Below are 23,290 nucleotides of genomic sequence, written 5' to 3' on the forward strand. Positions count from 1 at the left end.
TCCCCAAGCTGCCTCCCCCTCAGGGCAAGGATGAACCAAAGAAAGGCTGTGAGGGTTTTATTCATTTATATCTACCACCTGGAATCTATGAGCAACTTTCTGAACCCTGCTTGACCTACTACTTCAGATTCTAAGAGGTAAGGCAGGGGAGATGTAAGCCAGGACAAAACTGAGGTTCAGAAAAGGGCTCCTGGAAACCTCATTTGAAAGAATTTTCTAAATTTAGAGGCTTCTGGGCTGTAAACACTCTTAATCGCTTATACAATTTTTATATATAATACTGTTGCCTAATTAAATGCACAAACTCATAAAATGTCTAAATATCAAGATTACTCCAGGATAACAGTTTTTTTTTTCTTCTATTGAAGGTTCATGACAACCTTGTATTGAGCAAGTCTATTGGCACCATATTTTTTTTTTAATTAATTAATTGATTTTATTTTATTTTTTGGCTGTGTTGGGTCTTCGTTTCTGTGCGAGGGCTTTCTCTAGTTGCGGCAAGAGGGGGCCACTCTTCATCGCTATGCGCGGGCCTCTCACTATCGCGGCCTCTCTTGTTGCGGAGCACGGGCTCCAGACGCGCAGGCTCAGTAGTTGTGGCTCACGGGCCTAGTTGCTCCGCGGCATGTGGGATCTTCCCAGACCAGGGCTCGAACCCGTGTCCCCTGCATTGGCAGGCAGATTCTCAGCCACTGCGCCACCAGGGAAGCCCAGGATAACAGTTTTTAAAGGTTTGAAACAAGATGGCTTCTAAGATAAATATTTGCCTTTTGATTATTTTTCAGATACAAAGTCGATCATATTTATATGCACAGTGTGGGTGACTGGGTTTATTATAGTAAAAGAAAGAATTGTTTTAAGTTCTAAGTAATATCCTATTCCTTTTTTTAAATTTTGTGAATTAGAAGTGTATAACACACTTTTGTATATAGCCTTCATTCCTTTAAAATTACTTTGTAAACAACTAACGTACATTTATTCAATCAAAACGCACTGGTTTAGGGGCTTCCCTGGTGGCACAGTGGTTGAGAATCTGCCTGCCAATGCAGGGGACACGGGTTCGAGCCCTGGTCTGGGAAGATCCCACATGCCGTGGAGCGACTAGGCCCGTGAGCCACAATTACTGAGCCTGCGCATCTGGAGCCTGTGCTCCGCAACAAGAGAGGCGCGACAGTGAGAGGCCCGCGCACCGCGATGAAGAGTGGCCCCCGCTCGCCGCAACTAGAGAAAGCCCTCGCACAGAAACGAAGACCCAACACAGCCAAAAATAAATAAATAAATTTTAAAAAAACAAAAAAACGCACTGGTTTAGTGTGTTCTAAGTGCTTGGCTTCTGTTGGGGATAAAAGAATAAATCAGTACAGGTTTTGCTATCCAAACATTTAAAAGGGGCGGGGAGAGAAAAAGTAAATTTTAAACTTAAAAAAATCATTCAACTACAAATCTAGTCATCCACACAAAATTAATTTAAAATCTTGGAAATTCTAAGAAATCTGATTATTTATAGCTCCTTCTTGCTTTTTACTATGGATAGCTTCCCAGTAAGTCATTTGAACAGACTATTTTTGCAGATTCACTATTATACAGAATAATAAAATTCAATTAATATCTTACCGACTTTTGGACACTTTATGTTCCCTTTCCCAGAAATCGAGGACTGAAATAATAATAATAATTTTATTTCCTTTTGAGAGAGAAGGTAAAAATGATTCTTGGTGAAATCTGATGATGTGTAATATGGTGGAAATCCCATTTGCTTGCTGACACAATCCTGCAGGTGACCCCATCATTTTTGTTCACTTCAATCAGCATCCGCCTAGCTACCTCTGCACAGCGGAGATGTAACTGTCAGGTCCAGAGAGTTCTCGTTTACCTTTTTCAGCCTGGGTCTTTGCATAGAAAAACAATATAGAGAGAAATGTAGAGGCCAGATATACATAGAGGTACAGGTATAGATGGTTACAGCTAGAGATGGTTGTATACAGATGATTTACTGCTGTAAATCGGGAATTCTCATCCTTGGCATTTTTGACATTTGGTGGACGACAATTCTTTGTCATATGGGGCTGTCCTGTGTGTTGTAGGACATTCACCAGCATCTCTGTACTGTACCTGCCACCCAACTGTGACCAACAATGATGTCTTCAGACATTACCAAATGTCCCCTGTGGCATAACATCACCCCCGGTTGAGAAACACTGATATAAATACAGATATAGATTAATAGATGGGAGAGAGAGAGAAAAACATCAAAATGGAGATATTCATAGACACAGAGATAGAAATAATTGCCTCCACAAGAATTCCAAAGACAGAGCATACATACTCACAAAAAAGAAACCACCCAAACGCTGATTCAAATAGATATATGCACCCCAACATTCACAGTAGCACTATTTACAATAGCCAAGATATAGAAGCAACCTAAGTGTCCACTGACAGATGAATGGATAAAGAAGATACGGTACAACCAGTCAGAATGGCCATCATCAAAAAATCTACAAACCATAAATGCTGGAGAGGGTGTGGAGAAAAGGGAACCCTCTTGCACTGTTGGTGGAAATGTAAATTGATACAGCCACTATGGAGAACAGTATGGAGGTTCCTTAAAAAACTAAAAATAGAACTACCATACGACCCAGCAATCCCACTACTGGGCATATAACCTGAGAAAACCATCATTCAAAAAGACACATGCACCCCAATGTTCATTGCAGCTCTATTTACAATAGCCAGACATGGAAGCAACCTAAATGTCCATCGACAGATGAATGGATAAAGAAGATGTGGCACATACATACAATGGACTATTACTCAGCCATAAAAAGAAACGAAATTGAGTTATTCGTAGTGAGGTGGATGGACCTAGGGTCTGTCATACAGAGTGAAGTAAGTCAGAAGGAGAAAAACAAATACCATATGCTAACACATATATATGGAATCTAAAAAAAAAAATGGTTCTGATGAACCTAGGGGCAGGACAGAAATGAAGACACAGATGTAGAGAATGGACTTGAGGACACAGGGAGGGGGAAGGGTAAGCTGGGACAAAGTTAGAGAATGGCATGGACATATATAGACACTACCAAATGTAAATAGATAGCTAGTGGGAAGCAGCCGCATAGCACAGGGAGATCAGCTCGTTGCTTTGTGACCACCTAGAGGGGTGGGATAGGGAGGGTGGGAGGGAGATGCAAGAGGGAGGGGATATGGGGATATACATATGCATATAGCTGATTCACTTTGTTATACAGCAGAAACTAACACACCATTGTAAAGCAATTATACTCCAGTAAGATGTTAAAAATAAATAAATAAATAAATAAATAAGAAGACATGGTACATATATACAATGGAAAACAACTCAGCCATAAAAAAGAATGAACTTTTGCCATCTTCGACAACATGGATAGACCTGGAGGGTATTCTGCTTAATGAAATAAGTCAGACAGAGAAAGACACATATTGTATGCTTCCACTTATATGTGGAATCTAAAATATAAAAGAAGCACGTGAATATAAGAATGAATATAACAAAATAGAAACAGACTCAGAGACAGAGGGGAAGCTAGTGGTTACCAGTGGGGAGGGGGAAGACGGAGGGGCGGGATAGGGGTAGGGGATTAAAAGGTACAAACTTCTATGTATAAAATAAATAAGCTACAAGGATATACTGTATAACGCAAGGAATATAGCCAATAGTTTATAGCAACTACAGAGTATAACTTTTAAAAATTGTGAATCACTATGTTATACATCTGAAACTCATATAATATTGTACATCAACTATATCTCAGTTCTTAAATAAAAGGGTAACAACAACAATAACAAAACCTCCCCTACCCCTGGCCTGCTGTGAACACTAAGAGAGCCATACCTTTTCTGGATTAAGGCAGCATTTTATCTTGATTAAAATTACAACGGCTGGTAGGCAGCCCTCTGGGAGCCCTCAGGGTGGACAGATGCCTTTATTCTCCTTCCCACAGCATCCTTGAAATCACTACAACATGCTGCAATTATATATAAGAAAGGCATACCCAAGGTTCCACCATCATCCAGAATTTGATGTGTTTTATTATGAGATTACATATTGTTTATTCAAGAAAATAAAACATTGAGTGAAATTGGACAATCCAATACTACTGTAATTTATAAATGTAAAATATAGTGAGAGATCTCTTCATCTCAGCAAATAGAGATCCCATTCATTATTTTTAATGGTACATTGTAATACATATGTCCTCTAACTTATTTAACTAGTCTCTACAGAAGGATAGACATTCTTGAATTTGTTTTTAATACTATCAAAATGCACCCATAAGCATTTCATTCCATGTGTTTTGTCATATTTGAAGGTAATTTTGTAGAATAAATTCTTAGCTGGACTTGCTGAATGAAAGAGCTTGTATATAATTTTTAAATTTGAGAGAAATTTCAAAATTCTATCCAAAAATAACTGCTGCAATTCGTAATTCTACCAACAGGATATAAAGGCATTTGTCTAACACCCTCAAAAACTCTGAGTTATCAAAAATTTTAAAGTTTTGCCATTCAGAGTGGTGAGATATATTGCATTACTGTTTTAATTTTCTTGAAATAAACTTATTACCACGGATTGCTATATTTGAACTCCCTGTTCATACTTTTACCTGGTTTTCTATTAAATGATTTATCTTATTCCTAATAGTTCTGAGAGTGTATGTTATAAATTAAGAAAATAACTCCTTGTGTCTCATACTACTGTAAATCCTTTTTCTCGATTTGTCATTTGGCTTTTGGATTTTAAATATTAGGAAGTCAAATTCTTCAGTCATTTTCTCCATGACTTCTAAATTATGTGTACTGAAGAAGTTCTTTCTGGTATTTTTATTACTGCATATTAATATTTAAATTGATGATCCAACATATTTATTTTAAGTAGTAAAGACAAGATTTTATATTATAAAGTTGTGTCTACTTTCACGTTCTCATGACCAATACCTCAAAATAGCTTCGTCTCCTGAAAATGCAGTCCTGTTGCAAATTATTTGTTAATCTTCTTTTTCTTTCATCCTCTTTTTGAAACTCCGAATGCCTTTCCATATGTCTACATTTATGCAAGAGAAATGTCCTAGGAGTTGGGGGCTTTTGGAATATTTTCCTCACACATATATTTATGATTATTCAAAAGACTCCTTTGCCCATATTAATATGGTTTGCTACTTTCAAAATGGCCAAGATATTAAATGAACCATCCATTTTTGGCTCATGCAAAAACACCACCACAGCATGAATGGTAGTGCTCAGAATTCAGATACATGTTAAAACATGCTTACAGTTTTGCAAACATAGTTCTACCTACCTCCCTTAAATGCTTTATATTTTATCTCTCTTTATATTTTATCTTCTAATTACTAGCAACTTAATCATTTTTTTTAATAAATATGAGCCTTATGAAAAAAAATATATAGTTTTCAACCATATTAAAATCAGCTGGGGGGATTATAGATAAGTACATATGTTTATACAAATACAAATATAAATATATGTTTAGGCCTCATCCTTGAATCTCTGATTTAACTGGCCTTCTCTTCCACACTAGCCAACTGCAGACAACCAACTTAAAAAAGATAATAAATTAGCGGACTCCGCCTTACCCAGTCACTATCAACCTTGCCTATGAGTTGCTAATTCAAAGCATATGCTGAGAAAGGAAATTTGGAAGCTGTATCAAATAAAATGATTTTTCTATTTCATCATCTTAAAACATGTACATAGAATCATCGCCACGGCTGACAGATTCACAGACTCATGGGAACATGATAGGTTTATAGGAGACGACCTAACACTGCCACTGTTTCCCCGCAGCACCTCTGCACCGTCCCCACCAGGACAGGAGGCCCTGTCGGATCAGATCCCTAAGCATTGGTTGGGCTGCTGGGCTTTGACAGCCTGAGGCTTCAGCCCTGTGCAGCGGGCTCTTCTATTGCTCCTCACACAGGCTACAAGGCCCGTCTCTCTGGGGCCCTCCCTCACTATGTGTTGGTCTGACCATGCCAGTCATCCCTCCTACTCCCTGACCATGTGGCTGGCCGAATGTGATAAGATGGCAAGATACGTCTCGGGTATGATATGATACCCCAGTCCCTATAGAAGCTTTTCTACACACTTCATCCTATGTTTTTCAGAGACTTAAATGGGGCACTAGTCACCAGCCAAGCTAACAATAAAATGATGCTTTGATTTTTATCTGACTACGTGTCTGTGAATGGCTCCCTCAGAACCTCATAATGGCAATGGGGGACAGTACGGCAGAATTTAGACACTGCCGGGCCTCTGGTCTAATTTAATCCAAATGCAATTGAAACCCCTTCCTAGCCCTTAAAAGCTCTCAAGTTCTAAACATCACCAGATATAGTTAATATTATACAGATTTCTTTGTTAACACATTCAAACACATTTTTTCAAAAAATGGAAACAACTGATATTTTAGCATCACTTATTCATGATTTACTGATTTTAACGGCTCTATAACATTCATCTCTTACCTCTTCATCAGCATCACTGCAGAAATTTAGGGGTCATCTTGTAAAAGTTAGAGGAAGATAAAGCCAAGATAACTGCCAAAGCTATTTTCCTAGGACTTGTATTTTACAATAATCATGGGATATATATACTGATTTTCCACATTTGCATGGTACAATTTTCCTTCATAGGTTCATTTTTATTTACTTTTTGAGGTTATAATGGGATTTATTTTCCAAGTTTGATATTATAATGTTATCACAGTTGGAAACTGATGTCAACTTCAATTATTTTTGATTTGGGGACAAATCAAAAAAACACGACTTCATAGTTAGAGAACATCAACAGGATATAAAATTCTCTCATGCCCACCTAGAGGAGAGAGTTATATTAAGTCATGCTGGCTTATACACAGAGAGCACAGAGAGGAGTGGTCCTGAATCAGGAATAGCTTAAATCAAAATCATTCCATGAAGATTTATTGACTATCTTAATGTCATATATGTCATCACCAGAGAAGACAGTCATGGCACATTTCTTGGCCTTGGAGGATGTATGTTCTATTTGTCATATTAGAACACAAAGACATACAACCTTCAACAAAAGGCAACTTCAGAGACAGTGTGATTTCAAAGGAGTGCTTGATTCAAGATCTATGTTAGTTACAAGTGCTAAAGGAGTTCAGAAAAAAAAAAAAAAACAACTTTTTTGGTGGGGTTGTTTTTTAACTTGGGATGCACAGGGCCAATTTCCTGAAATAAATATAATGTGAAAAAAAAAAATATATAATGTGAAATGGGTTTTGAAAGTTGGATATAATGTAGGCAGGCAGAGGGAAGGATGAAGACTATTACAGTATATTATATTCTCTTATAAGGTTAGATCAAGAAATAAATCATAGACCCATTCAACTAAATATGAAAACTCCCCTACCACTATAGCCTGAATGTCTGTGGCCTCCCAAATTCATATGTTGAAATCCTCACCCCCAACATGGTGGTATTTGAAGGTGGGAACTTTGGGACGTGATTACAGAGAATGTAGCCCTCATGAATGGGATTAGCATCCTTTTAAAAGAGATCCTGGAGAGCTCCCTTGCTCCTTGCACCATATGAAGACACTGAAAGCCTAGACACAGACAGCCCCTATGAACCAAGAAACAGGCCCTCATGAGACACCAAATTTGCTGGCACCTTAATCTTGAACTTTCAGCCTCCAGAACTACAGGAAATAAATTCCCACTGATTTTAAGCCCCCAAGTCTGTGGCATCCTATTATAGCAACCAGAGTGGACTGAAACACACAGGGAAAATATGGAAGAGATGGAAGGCCAGAAGTGTACTTTGCACTTGGTAGGGTTCCTTGAATATCAGGGTCACATTGACTAGAGTGTTTATCTTACTGGCAACATAGAATGAGGACAGGACTGTGGCAAATGTTTCAGAATTAGAGGCGGGTGAGCCTGGGGCCGGCATGTGATCATCTCCATGTACCGGTCAACCTGTGTGCATGGGTCAGCCTCGCATAGAATGGGACTTCGTGGAGTGTTTTCTGTGAGGATCAAAGCAGGTTATGGTTTATAAAGAGATGCTGCAAAATAAAACACGTAGGGTTAGACTTCTGTGGAGATCTGAGACTCAGGAGGAGGTACAGAGTCAATATGGCCAGAGATTCAAAAAATGGCAGTAATATGACAACTCATAAAAACCAGCGAGGGCAGGACTTCCCTGGTGGCGCAGCGGTTAAGAATCTGCCTGCCAATGCAGGGGACATGGGTTTGAGCCCTGGTCCAGGAGGATCCCACATGCCACAGAGCAGCGAAGCCCGTGCGCCACAACTACTGAGCCTGTGCTCTGGAGCCTGCGAGCCACAACTACTGAGCCTGCGTACCACAACTACTGAAGCCCACGCGCCAAGAGCCCGGCTCCGCAACAAGGGAAGCCACCGCAATGAGAAGCCCGCGCACTGCAACGAAGAGTAGCCCCCGCTCGCCGCAACTAGAGAAAGCCTGCGTGCAGCAACAAAGACCCAGCGCAGCCAAAAATAAATACATAAATAAATTTATTAAAAACAAAACAAAACAAAACAGGAACTAGGGTTTTAATTCTAGATAGCTCAGGAGCAGATTTCTATTCCTAATCTTGAGTTTAATCTTTTCTCTTGGGCTCACAAGAAGTCTTAATTTAATGCTCAATATTTAAATACTAAAAGTTAATTTATCGATGGAGACATAAATCATATATGCATTTGTGTTATATAGATAATCCAAGATGAAACATACATTGTACATTTTTGTTTCCTTTAAAGATTTCTTGTTACATAGGGTAAATCATATATTCTTACTAAATTTCAAGTTACAATGTAAACATCAGTAATTCTAACCTCCAAATTCTGTTTTGTTAGTTGGGGAGTACATCTAAATCATATGTTACTTATTAAAAGTTCTCGGCCTTCCCTGGTGGTGCAGTGGTTGAGAATCTGCCTGCTAATGCAGGGCACATGGGTTGGAGCCCTGGTCTGGGAAGATCCCACGTGCCGCGGAGCAACTGGGCCCGTGAGCCACAATTGCTGAGCCTGCGCGTCTGGAGCCTGTGCTCCGCAACAAGAGAGGCTGCGATAATGAGAGGTCCGCGCACCGCGATGAAGAGTGGCCCCCACTTGCCGCAACTACAGAAAGCCCTCGCACAGAAACGAAGACCCAACACAGCCATAAACAAATAAATAAAAATTAAAAAAAAAAGTTCTCTACTGTAGTTACACAAAAGAAATTTCTTTATATAAAATGATCACGTTGTTTAATAAAACAACTGTGTTTTTTTTTGGTCAGTGCACATTTTGAGCTGATAAAAACAGCCTTTGTACAGAAGTAAAACAACTACAGACCATGAAAGCTCTAAGTGATAACTTTCCTGACAACTTAGTGAATCAGCAGCTCACACATCAATCCTCTCACAAAAGTACCCTTCCTTTGAATTCCAGAGCTGCTTTAAGTGTTGTGAGTGAATCGTATTTGAGAAATAAACAACTGTTCCAAGATATAATGGGAAACAAACAGCATTAGAGTCTCCACCTCAACCCTGTTAATTAGATTTCAATACTATTTATAACTATTTTGCCCGTCGCCCAATGTTGAAGTGTTGCAACCTGCTCTCACATTTGCCCTAATAATGAGGAAATTTCCTATTTCACAACATTATTTTCCTATTTCACATCATTCTTTATTCAAATTTTATAATTGTAGAGACCTATAGTGCTTGGCAGTCATTACTGGAATTCTGTTTCTGATATGTTTTGCCAATTTGTTAGGACACCTGGCACGCAGACTCAGCAACGAAGACCCAACGCAGCCAAAAAAAAAAAAAAAAATTTTTTTTAATTTAAAAAATAAATAAATAAAATAAATGAATTTTTTAAAAATGAAGCTGTTAAAAAATATATAAAAAAATCTAAGTGAGTAAAAGCATCATGATTCATACATATAACTCAACCACATTGATAAAGCTTTCTGAGTCACAGCTATTAATTTATATACTATTCACAGGTACCTCAGGATAAAATACAATGAGTCTAACTGTTCTAACCTTAATATTTCTACTGCTGATCCTGTTATAATACTGAAGATGACAGGTATGTTGTTTTCTAAACTTTATAGTTATTAACATATAAAGTGATCATAATATCAACTTAAGAACATAAGAGAATACTAAATTGTCCAAAGACAGGTAGTTGAGGGCTTCCCTGGTGGCGCAGTGGTTGAGAATCTGCCTGCCAATGCAGGGGACATGGGTTCGAGCCCTGGTCTGGGAAGATCCCACATGCCGCGGAGCAACTGGGCCCGTGAGCCACAACTACTGAGCGTACACGTCTGGAGCCTGTGCTCCACAACAAGAGAGCCCGCGATAGTGAGAGGCCCGCGCACCGCGATGAAGAGTGGCCCCCCCTTGCCGCAACTAGAGAAAGCCCTCGTACAGAAATGAAGACCCAACACAGCCAAAAAAAAAAAAAAAAAAAAAAAGACAGGTAGTTGAGCAAATTAACATTTAAGACAGGTTTCCTTTAGAATAGGATAGAATTATAGCAATTATAATAGAGTTATAGGGAATGGAAATATTGACAGAAATTTTTAAAAATTTTATAAGCAATATGAGTTTAATTACTTTGGAAACACCCCTCTTCCCCCCCTCCCCCTGCCCAAATAATGCCTGAACCTAGAAAGGTACATAAAAATGACCAAAAATATTTCAAAATAATAGATTTGAAGATCATTTGTAGTTTTCCCCTCAGAACATGAGTGCTTACAGCTGGACAGTAAATTACAAACCATATCCAACAGATGATCAGTCTGGTTGCATTTATGATGGCTCCTGGGAAAGTTTTCTTGCGGGAGCTCAGCGCTCTTCCTCACGGAGCAATATTTTTTACCTTCATATGCAATAGGCATTTGTCTTTCATTGAAAGAGAAAGAGTTACTTTTTAACACAGAGGCATATGACTTAATATTTGAGTAAACTAGATTCTCTATTTTTTGTCACAATGCTTTCTATTATTACAAAATAGCTATTCCCTAGAAGAATCATTTGTGTGGATGAAAAGCTAGTAAATAACTAACAGTTAGGAGAGCATGAAAGAGGTTAAGGCATTTTGCATCAAATTAGCAAGGACTGCATATGTAGATACCTTGTCCAAACATCCAAATGTTGGCCCACACATGTCAGACAGGAAGAAAGAAAGTTTACCTAACAAATCCATAAAGGAGGTAGCTGTATGCAATATGTCTCAGAAAGGGCAACTGGAAAAGTGTTTCTAAAAACAGTAACATTGGAGATGACTCGGAAAAAACTATAAGGTATTTTACATTTGAAAATGCATAAAGAAATGTAAATAAAATCTATTTGAAATATATTCATATGCTATATTTAACATATTGACCATATAGTTAATATATATTGATATTTATATATATTAATATTATATATTTATTAATATATATATACTTACTAATATATATACTATTAATCTATTAACTAGATGTAAAAATACAATCATGCATTTTTATAGCTAGAGATTTTTCTCAATTCACAAAATTGTAAATAAAGTATATCATTTTTGTATATTACTGCTAAGATTAGCACGAATGCCATTTTATTTATCTAAGCAGCACAATTTCTTCTGCCTACTGTCAGTCTTTTTCTACAGGACCCTATGTTCAACAAACTTAACCTCTAATTAATGTAGAATTTTAAAACCAGAGGATAAAGTCTTATTTGCCATATATGTATATATTTAAATATGTTCATCAGTTTGGCTAAGAAATTCCAATTTCTTTGAAAGGGATAGCCCTCATTCCTTTGCCAAAATTAAAAAAAAAAAAAGATGAATATATTTGTACAGATAAAATTTTTTTTTTCTTGGTGATAAATGAAAAATATAACTTAAAATCATCCCAGGAAATATTTTTCTTTCTTCATGGTAAAAAATCATAGATTAAAAGAGAAAGCTAATGAGGAATGGAATATTTTATGATGGTGCGAACCAAAAATTCTCCAAAGAGTACAACGTTCTTTCATGTTTTTACCCCACCCACCTCCTATGTTCTTTGTATTGAATATATTCTCTGACAATATCAAGGTTCCTTTTGTTGTTCTTTAAATTGTGCTCACTTTGTGCTTTTTCTCTCAAATCCACAGTTGCTTAAAAACAATGGTGTATCATAACTTAAATTACCTTGGCAACACTGTTTTACGGATCTTGAACAGTTTGATATGCATTAATAAAGTCAGTGATTGCTTTCAATAAGAAGTTACGTTTTTAGGGATTGAAAAAAGTGTGCACAAAGTTCCAGTCTTTAATTTTTCTTTATAGTAACTAAAATGTTCTTTTCTGAAAATTAAATTCAAATGTTAATCCCAATTAAGTTTCAGAATCTGAGTATGTCAAACCTCATCTATTACAGGAAGAGCCAACACTTTACCTCACTTTCAAATTCCCTTGTTGGAGCTGCCCATCATACACCGATAAAATATCAAAATCTTCTTCAAGAGCAAAGGTGTGGAATGACAACTGTATCCGATTGCGTTCTCCTGTGATGATAATCCAGGTGCAGTTAGCATAGTTTGGGTAACCGTGGGGAAACCCCGGACTCTCAATGGTGCCATTGGGACCCTGGACCAAGCCTCCACAGTTCTGACCTGAAAAAGAAAACACACCAAAAAGCATGTAAGTTTGGCCTATCTTTAGTATATTCTTTTCAAAATTTTCCAACCATTTTGGTAATTGTTCTTTGGCCACACCATGTGGCTTGCAGGATCTTATTTCCCCGACCAGGGATTGAAGCCAAGCCACTAGAGTGAAAGCCCAGAATCCTAACCACTAGGCCACCAGGGAACTCCTTGGCCAATTTTTATAATGACTTATTGTGTGATCCTTCATGCACAAATACTGAATGATAAATTGCAGTGGTGTTCTCCAGTGTTAAAAGATAGAGAATAACTCCTCCCTAAAAAAAAAAAAAGAAGAAAAAGAAGGAAATATACAACACTTGGGAACTCATATTACAAATTTGGGGAAATTTTTTTACAGCTTCAGCCATATCAGACTGCCACATTTGTGAAGTTGGTGCCAACTGTCTGCACATTATCATGAGGAAACACTGCCCACAAGATCCGTGCTGGGGAAATTAAATTGACAGATAAAAAACCACTATATCACTCTCTAAATACATACACATATTAATATATCTAAATGAGTGCCATCTGAGGTACGTACCATGAATAGTTAGGTAAAAACCATGCTCAAACTTCAAACTACTTGCACCCACATTGGTTAAAATCCCACAAAGCCAAAGAATAAAATGAGACCACAGGAATCTTATCCAGTTGAAAACAAAAGGTGTTAAGAGAAATTAAATTATGCGGAAATTAAGGAGCCAGCAGACCAGCAAAATAAGGGACCTCCCCTCTATGGATGTCTTCCTGTTTATTTGGTGGGATTTACTGGATGACAGAGAAGGGAGATGTTTGTTGAAATGATGGGCTCCACTAAAGAAAAGGCTCAGAATCAGGAATGGGTGAGTTTAGGTTTCCCTACTCAGGTTTGTAGGGTAACCCGCACTTTGCTCCCCCCTCTTATTCTTGCTTCTCTCAGAGAGGAGGAATTAGGATAGCTCTAATGTTCAAGATCTACATATTTGATGTTGTGATTAATAATAAGAGATATTTGGTTTTGTCCCCTCTGGCACAGAGCTCCTAAATCTCTTGGAATTTCCTAAATGAAGGGGGTGGTGGTGTTTTGTTATGTCAATGGAGCAAATTTTGGACCACACCTAGGGATGGGGCTGGTTGCCAGGAGAACATCACCAAGTGATTAGAGGGTTGCAACTTTCAGTCCCAACCTCCTGACTTTTAGGGGGAAGGAGGGAGGGGCTGGAGGTTGACTCAATCCCAATGGCCAATGATTTGATCAGTCATGCTAGTGTAATGAAGCTTCAGCAAAGACCTCAAAAAACGGGGCTCAGAGAGCTTCCAGGTTGGTGAACACGTGGAACTACTGGGAGACCGTTGAGCTCAGAGAAGGCGGAGAAGCTCAGCTCCCCTTCCCCATGCCTTGCCCTGGGCAACTCTTCATCTGGCTGTTGATTCTTATCCTTTAATAAACCAGTAATCTAATGAATAAACAGATTTCCTGAATTGTGAGTTGCTCTAGCAAATTAATCGAACGTGAGGAGGGAGGCCTGGGAACCTCTGATTTATAGCCAGGGGGTCGGAAGTACAGGTAAGAACCTGGGCTTTCGACTGGCCTCTGAAGTGAAGGGCAGTCTTGGGGACTGAGCCCTTTACCTGTGGAACCCAATGAGACGAATTGTAGGACACCCACTTGGCGTCCTGAGTATTGCGTGTTGGTTGGTGTGCGGAACCCTACCCTACGGGTGGAATTGGGTGCAGGACGCAAAGAGAAGGAGAAAAGACGGGAAGGGCGGGTGAGAACCACGAAGCCCCCCCAGGCACGGAGCAGGCTGGGAAGTGTTCCCCAGAGCTGGTTCCAGGCTCCCTCAGCCCCTCAAGATGCTGTGACACGGACTCTAACATCGGCCTCTCCTGGCACTTCTCAGATTTCATGAGCAGTTCCAAAGCACTGGACCTTTTTTTGTCAATTGCAGCCCCGGGATGCCTGCAAGGACCTTCTGCTGAAAGGACAGCATCGGGGAGATTAGCAACAGCCACAGACCTGGACCACCGATTGTATTGCTACCACTGGACAGACCCTAAAATTCCACCCCCTTCCCAACCTCACCAATCCAACTCCTTTCTGCCACTCCTCGTCCTTTATCCACCCCACTTGCTCCCTGGTTTCCTCCTCACCTGTTCCTCCCACCTCCCCTTCCCACGTAACTACTCCTCTATATAAGCCTTCAGGGACATCGTAGTTGGTCCCTGCAGTTGTTTATAGGTTTTCTGTGCATTACCCCAAAGTGTGTCTTCCACGACTATGGCTCAGCCAGACTGGATGGAAAAGAGCAGAGGCTAAGGGCAGGACGGGTGGATTATTTGAACTTCCCTAATAACGCACTTTAATCATTTTAACCATAACTATTACGGACATGTGAGGGAACAGAATAATAACTCCTATCAAATCGTTCCAACATTGAGTTTGTCTGAGGTTAGCTCTTAAGTAGCCTCTGCAAATGGCTTGCAGTGTTTCGTTCCTTCTTAATCTGGCCAATTTCCACCAAGATGTTTAGATGTATTTAAATGTTTTGACACTAGGAATATTAAGAAAAATCTGGGCACACTCAGATTACTGCAATTAGTAGAAGCCCTTGAATGCAAGTATTATCCCAGCTTTTATTGTTGAGCGACAAACAAAATTATTTCCAACTACATTTTACACTTAAAAAAATATTCACCATAGTAGCTCTCAGTGAGCTCAAATCTTTCACAGTAATGTTATCAAATGCTTGTGGGAGTTTGTTAAATCTTAAAAAAAAAAATAATAATCAAAGGGATTTATGAGTTTAAAACCAAAGAACTAATAAGAAGCCCATTTTCCACTAAATTTAAATCTAACAATAACACTGTAACAAGTAGATATTAAAGCTGTGGGGTTTTGAAAGGTCTTTAAAGAAAATAGCTTTTCTGGTTTATCTAGCAATTCGTGCTTCACAGTAAATCAAAAAGTGAAGACTTGATCATAAATTGGAGGAAAGAAAAATAAATTCAACAGAAAAAGTGTCAGCTGGAAAGTAGTTACTATTATAGACCCATCATGGTGAACCAAATTATCAGATATTACGATTTTTCTCTAAGGAATAACACTTAGGCTGCATTTTGGGTACCAATTATTACAGGGCGTTTTGCAGACTGAGTCACATTTGATCCAGAGGTAGACTTTTCCAGGGGGCCCGTTACAAACTTAGGGAAGTGCTCAAAGGTTCTTGAGTAACTGTCAAGCTTGACTGAACATTGCAAACAACTGAGGAATCTTCAAAGAGATGGAGATAACGTCTAATGTAGTTGGTCTGGCTGAGAATTTCCAAGACAATGCCAGAGATCTTATGCTACTTAATGTCATGTTTTATTGTAAAGCTACAATAATCTGAACGGTGTTTAATTGTGCCAACCGAGATAAAGAGCCAATGGAACAAAACAGAAAGTCCCCAAACCCACAGAGATACAGACACTAGATTTATGACAAAAGTTGTACTGCAAGGCTTGGGGGGAAAGACGGTCTTTTCAGTAGATGGTGCTGGGCCAATTGGACAACCAAAAGGGAAAAATAAATCTTGATCCCCACCGCACAATATACACAAACATCAGTCCCAAATGGGTTACAGATCTAAACGTAAACTGTGAAACAGTGATGCTTCCAAAAGAAACATAAAAAAAAAAGAATCTTCATAACTGTGTGGTAGGCAAAGATTTCTTAAATAGCACACAAAAAGTAATAATCATAAAAGGAAAACCTGAGAAGGAAATCCAAAAAAAAATTTAAAAAATAGGATGTATTTCCAATCCATATATTCATCCAATGACCTATTCACCATCTAATGAATAAACCGCACAGATCAAGAAGAAAAAGGCAACACGATAGAAAAACAATAACTAGAGGTAGCTGGAGATACAGAATCAGAGGGGGTTTTTCTAAAATTGGAAAGAGACAAAGGGATCATAAAATCTCCAGCCCTGACTACTACCCCAGGACACCCACCCCGGGCCAGGGCCTGTCCTGGAGGTGTAAGGGAATAGCATTTTGTGCTAAAGAAAAAAAAACAAAAAAACAAAAGAACCCAAGTTATTTAGTCTTTCTTTGTGGAAGTAACAACCCCACTTTGTAACTTTTGTTCACTCCACACAACTTTTTTTTTTTTTTAACGTCTTTATTAGAGTATAATTGCTTTACGATGGTGTGTTAGTTTCTGCTGTATAACAAAGTGAGTCAGCTCTATGTATACATATATTCCCATATCTCCTCCCTCTTGCATCTCCCTCCCACCCTCCTTATCCCACCCCTCTAGGTGGTCGCACAGCACCGAGCTGAGCTCCCTGTGCACTCCACACAACTTTTGATGCTAGGAGGGAACTTCGAATTTGCCAGCAATTTAGTCAGTATCTTCCAACCCATGAAAATATCTCGACTTTTACTTAAAAAAAAGAGCCTGATGAAAATAATTATTTCTCTAAGCAACAGTACTACAATGGTATCGACTAGAGTTCCTCAGAGTAAGTGGCATAAATTCAAAATCCGTACTAGAATTGAAGGATACCTCCTTATAACAATTACTTTAAAGCTGTGGATCTCAGTATCTTTGGGATCTAACTAAGGGTCATGCTTCCTACAAACCCACAAAGATAATGGCTGCCACAATGGATAATTAAACTAAAATTATTCTCCAAATGGAAATCTGAGGATGGAAAGTCATTATAATTAACAGATGTAAATAATGTATAGCTTACATTCTTCAACTGGTACCAGACCTAATACAGGTATCATGTTAATGTCTACCTGACATAAAGATTGCTTCAATGGAAAGACATACTTTTCACTGAATAAAATAAAGCCACGGATGAAGGTACATAGATTATATGTGTTATATGTATACATTTTCAGAATTTATATGCACTTTCACATAAAGATGGAGTATAGGACTTGCCAATTGTCCCACCATCCACAAACGCCAAGGTTGTGGGTTCCCAGAAGAGTTTTCATCCTATCTTCCTTATATGATTTTCCACCTTGGTTCTTATACTCCAGTGGGCACTTGCCTGCTACAGAGAACTCTCAAATATTCTACAAATCGTTTCTTTTTAAATTGCTGACATCTATGCTTGATTTCAATGCTGGCCTTAAACAGCCTCAAATAAGCAGAATATTTTAACTGGAAAACAATGTTAATGGACAAACTTTTAAATATTGTAAATGTAATCATACATTTATATATTGCATAATAGAAATCTATTGTAAGTACATTTGTGAATTATATTTCCTAAGGGCAATGAAATTATCAGCAATGTTGCAGTGATAATTTTAATCTCTTAATGAAAATTATGTTGTTTGTTACAGGATGGAAAACTCAGTTAATACTATTCTTTAAGAAACTGTCCTTAAGGTACTGAGGCTAGAAGTTACCTTGAAATCAAACATCAGTGTCAACAGGAAAAAAAGCAAGTATATATGTATCTACACCTATACATATAATACCTATAATACCTATAATTATAGGTGACAAATAATAACCAATAATGGAAGAGAATGTAAAAAAAACTATATATATATGTATAATGGAATCACTTTGCTGTACATTGCTACTAACACATTGTAAATCAACTATATTTCAATAATATTTCTATATATATATATCAGTATATATTTAAGTCACTCACCATCCCGTTACCAACAATAATTATTGTTGAATGTTTTTTATTAGTACTGAATTACTATTATTGAATGTTTTTTCCGATCTACACTTTAATGGTGTCATATTACCTGATGTATAATATGTGAGCAACTTGTTTTGGGGTGACTGTAGATTTGCCAGTCCTATGGACTGAACAGGAGACAATAAGAACTAGGTGTAGGGCTTCCCTGGTGGCGCAGTGGTTGAGAATCGGCCCGTCAATGCAGGGGACACGGGTTCGAGCCCTGGTGTGGGAAGATCCCACATGCCGCGGAGCAACTAGGCCCGTGAGCCACAACTACTGAGCCTATGCGTCTGGAGCCTGTGCTCCGCAACAAGAGAGGCCGCAATAGTGAGAGGCCCGCGCACCGCGATGAAGAGTGGCCCCCGCTCGCCGCAACTAGAGAAAGCCCTCGCACAGAAACGAAGACCCAACACAGCCAAAAAATAAATTAATTAATTAATTTAAAAAAGAAAAAAAAAAGAACTAGGTGTAGTATGTGTCTTGCTTCGTCAGTCGGTTGGCTGGTTGCTGACATTGTTGTTTATTCTGAGAAGCTACATAAGATCACCTGGGCCTCAACAAGGAGACCGCAGGAAAAATCCCAAGTCCTGAGAGCAGGGTAGCTCATGACGGTCAGATGAGGTGCAGCGCTGGAGGCTGGGGAACCCATTCTGGGAAAGGCAGGGCTAACGTGCTCTAGGACAGTTCCCTGCGTTGAAAGTCAGTCTTGGAAACACTCAACTGAGCAAATAGCATCCTGCCCTGGTCACTCCTGAGACGCAACGGCCCCTCTGCTCTGAAGGGTCACCACGCTTGGGTCTGTGCCTCACCCAGATGCTACTCTCTGAATTGTGCTACGGTTCAGCACACACCTTTCACTTCCTAGAACAGAGTATTCCCTGAGATGATTCATCTGTGATTCATCCTGATTCATTGTAAGCATTTGATGAATGAACGTACATATACACAAATGCCTTCCTGACTCCACAAGCTGTTGAAATTGCTGTTTCCCTCGATTCTGGACCTGCTGACCCATTCCTGGAAAGTAACAGAGGTAGACGACATAATATTTGTAAACTCATATGCAAGCATCTGACACCTACTATCTTGTTTAATTCTTGCACAGCCTTTAAGGTAGGAAGTAGCTTAGCTTTTGCAAGCTGTTATAATAATTATTTACTTATTATCATATAATTATAGTTACATTATAGTATTCCTAACAGTTTTGCTAGCTGTTGGGATATTTATTCAGATGAAAATTTGTAATAAGGTAGTGCCTTTGCTGTATAAAACTCCTTTCTGAGAGCAAACATTTTGCCATCTGGGATGTTTTAACCTGTGATTTGGTTCAGTGACTCCAGAAAGTCATGGTCTATAATATTCAGTATGTGAAGAGAGCCATACGAGGAAAGGATACTCTGTCCTGAATTCTAGCAACAAGGAAACAGGTCACGTGACAAATGATTGCCAGGACCGCAGAAGAATAATCTGGAGATGACGACATTTGAGAAATATATAGTTGCCTTCTAACTCTCCAGCCTGACATCATTTAAAAGAGTAAATAGACTTGTGTGTATAGAGTGTGAACAAAAACTGTATTATCACAACCATGTCTCTCCTTGGAGACGGACATTGAAAATAAACAGGTTTATGTCCTGTCTGCAACAAGCTCAGATAACCACACTGGTTCCTTTTGAAAACAAGGCAATTCAGGAAGTTTTTTTGTTTGTTTGTTTTGTTTTGTTTTAATATTTATCATACATGGTGGCTGTTTCCATTCATTCCCTTCATCCATTCTGCAAAAATAAAAATTTACATTTTTCATATATTATGTAAGTTTCTATGCAAATACAACTTTCATTACTTTCTTACAACCAGATTATTGACCTCGAAAGCTTCTCTCATTTTGGAATTTGTGTGGAAATATACTCTACACCTGTAGATTTGCTGCAAGACTGAAAATTCTCTTCTCCTGTTGGATGGGTGACAATGCAATAACTCAAAAGTAAAAGAGAATGGTACACTGTGATCCTCACGTGCATTTTTAATTTTCCTTCATGACTAAGGAATATGATGACATGCTTATTAGAATTTCCAATATCAGGAGGCCTCACATTTCACTCACGGCAGCGGAAGCCTCTCTGATCAGATAAGTACTTTTTGAAGCGGTAAACAAATCAAATACGCATTAAACTCTGCTCTGCATTAGTGAAACCAAGCGCGGCCTGTGGGGCTCCCAGGCAAGGAGGCCCTTTTCTCCCCCGTTTCACGTCGGCAAGACTCCAAGCCTTCCCTGAGTTCCAAAGGGAGGATTTGAAGCTGCTAATTAAGGCAGGAGCAGCCAAGAAACCACCTGAGGAGAGACTAAAGGGACCAGAGACGCTCATCAAGATTAGGAGACACATTACCTGAGATGAGATTAAGGGCCCTGCTCACACCCTGATCTTGTGAGAGACCCTGCCCTGGAACCATGGTTATAAAGCCCTCATCAAATCCTCTGGGGTGGAGACAGAGAGCTTTTCGAGGCAGGAGCCTGCTGTGGCCCCCTTTGCCTGGCAAAGTAGTAAAGCTCTCCTCTCCTACTTCACCCAAAACTCCGTCTCTGAGATTCGATCTGGCACTGGTGCACAGAAGCTGAACTTTCGGCATCCTTATCTTCTACGGTTTCATTGGCTATTTCAGGGTCTGCATTATTTGGGAAAGGATTAATTGTAGAAGGATCATGACGTAAAATGCCCTTCCTAGGACTTTGATTGAGGTGTTTGAAAATTACAGTCTTCAGGCATTTTCCAGGAACTGCATGCCCTAAAGGAAGTTTTAAAAGCATTCTATTTCTCAGTGTACCAAGAGCAGCAACTGTACCAGCTACTGTAGCTGACAGCCCGAGGCTGCTTGGTTCAGTTTTAATCTCAAACATTTAGGGGAGATTACTCACAATGTGAGCAAAGAAGAAAAACAGAAAAGCCGGAGGCACATAAGCCTGAGTCCCTGCGATGGGGCCAAAAAATCAGTTCTTCCCTAATGACTTCACCGCCCATGAGCAAGGCCATGCAGGTAGCCCTTACACTACAGACGAACCATCAATACCCAATTCTATCACTTATAAAAGAGAGAGGGGGTTTCACTGGGCTATGTAAATATGGAGTACAATCTTTCATCATTGTACTAAAGTTTGTCATCATAACCATGTGCAGGCTTGGTCTGCTTAACATCTTTCCCTTTCTCAAGCACCCCAAGCCTGTCCCCACCTCAGGGCCTTTGCATGTGCTAATCCATCTACCCTAAATGTTCTTCCCACAGATCTCCCTGGATCTGACCTCTCCTCCTGTGGGTCACGGTGCAGGGGGCTCTTCCCAGACTCTCATGTCCTGATCAGTAGCCCCTCTCCATCAGTTCTCACTGTCCCATGCCCTGTTGTGTTTCCAGATGGCATTTATCATTTTGTGAAAATATTTTATTTGCTTCTTTACTCATTGTCTACCTGTCTAACGAATACATAAACCTTCCAAGAGTGAGGGCGTTGTCGGCCTGGTTTATAACCTCGTTCCTACAAGACTGTCTGGCACTCAGTATTCAGTTATGGAGGCATGTGGGTGAGTTGGGGTATATGTGTGGGAAACAGTGGTGGTGGTGGTGTAAATTATGAGTTATAAATCTACGTGCACACTCATGTGGAAAGAATCTGTAAAAATATAAAGTAGTGGTACTAGAAGGAACCTTCCTTATATTCTCCAGCCAAGTGATTACCTAGAACATTCAGAGTGCAGTGTTATCATTCTAATTCCAAGAAAAGGGATTTTATCATCTCCATCCTATAGAGCAGTCTGATTGGCAACAGCTCCTAAGACTAATTTAAATATTCCCTGCTTCGAATGTAAATTGGTGCAGCCACTATGGAAAACAGTATGGAGGTTCCTCAAAAAACTAAAATTAGTATTGCCATATGATCCAGCAATCCCACTCCTGTGCACATAACCAGACAAAACTCTAATTCAAAAAGATACATACACACCAATGTTCAGAGCAGCACTATTCACAATAGCCAAGACATGGAAACAACCTAAATGTCCATTGACAGATGAACGGAAAAAGAAGATGTGGTATATATATGGAATATTACTCAGCCATAGAAAAGAATGAAATGATGCCATTTGCAGCAACATGGATGGAACTAGAGGTTATCATACTAAGTGAAGTCAGTCAGACAGAGAAAGACAAATACTATATGATATCACTTGTATGTGGAATCTAAAATACGACACAAATGAACACATCTATGAAACAGAAACAGACTCACAGACATAGAGAACAGACTTGTGGTTGCCAAGGGGGAGGCGGGTGGGGGAGGAGTGGATTGGGAGTTTGGGGTTCGAAGATGCAAACTATTACATATAGAATGGATAAACAACAAGGTCCCACTGTATAGCAAAGGGAACTACATTCAATATCCTGTGATAAACCATGTGGAAAAGAATATGAAAAATAATATATATATGTATAACTGAATCACTTTGCTGTACATCATAAATTAACACATTGTAAATCAACTATACTTCAATAAATAAAAAACAATAAAAAATGAAATAAAAATTTACTACCACATATTCCCTGCTCTATTTGAAGCTAATTTTTCTCCTACTTGATCCTCCTTCACACACTGGCATCTCTGCCTTTCTAGAAGTGGGTCATAATTCAGGATAAGGCAAGGCTGTTGCGAGTCAGACCTGGAACTGCTTAGATGTGAGGTCAATGTTGTTTCCTTAGCTATTGCACCCAGGGGAGGGTTTTTTAGTTAATTCTAGGACTGTAATAGGTTCACCAACTGAGAAATTCTTGCACTGATGGTAATAAGGTCATTCAATGTCAATCCACTCTGAAGAGATAAATTGGAA

The 23,290-nt window shown here is 39.1% G+C and overlaps 1 protein-coding gene across 1 annotated transcript in view; it reads right to left on the reverse strand.

The window, feature by feature from the left end:
* CSMD1 (CUB and Sushi multiple domains 1) overlaps positions 1-23,290 on the reverse strand; it is a gene marked incomplete at its 5' end in the record, with an annotated part of 1,822,885 nt that overhangs the window by 1,477,931 nt on the left and 321,664 nt on the right. The window contains one exon of the mRNA XM_082444064.1: positions 12,476-12,692. Coding sequence (XP_082300190.1) covers positions 12,476-12,692 — 217 coding nt within the window. The remainder of the gene's footprint in view (positions 1-12,475; positions 12,693-23,290) is intronic.

The sequence above is a fragment of the Balaenoptera physalus genome (assembly GCF_965194825.1).
Source record: "Balaenoptera physalus genome assembly, chromosome: 21".
NCBI lineage: Eukaryota > Metazoa > Chordata > Mammalia > Artiodactyla > Balaenopteridae > Balaenoptera > Balaenoptera physalus.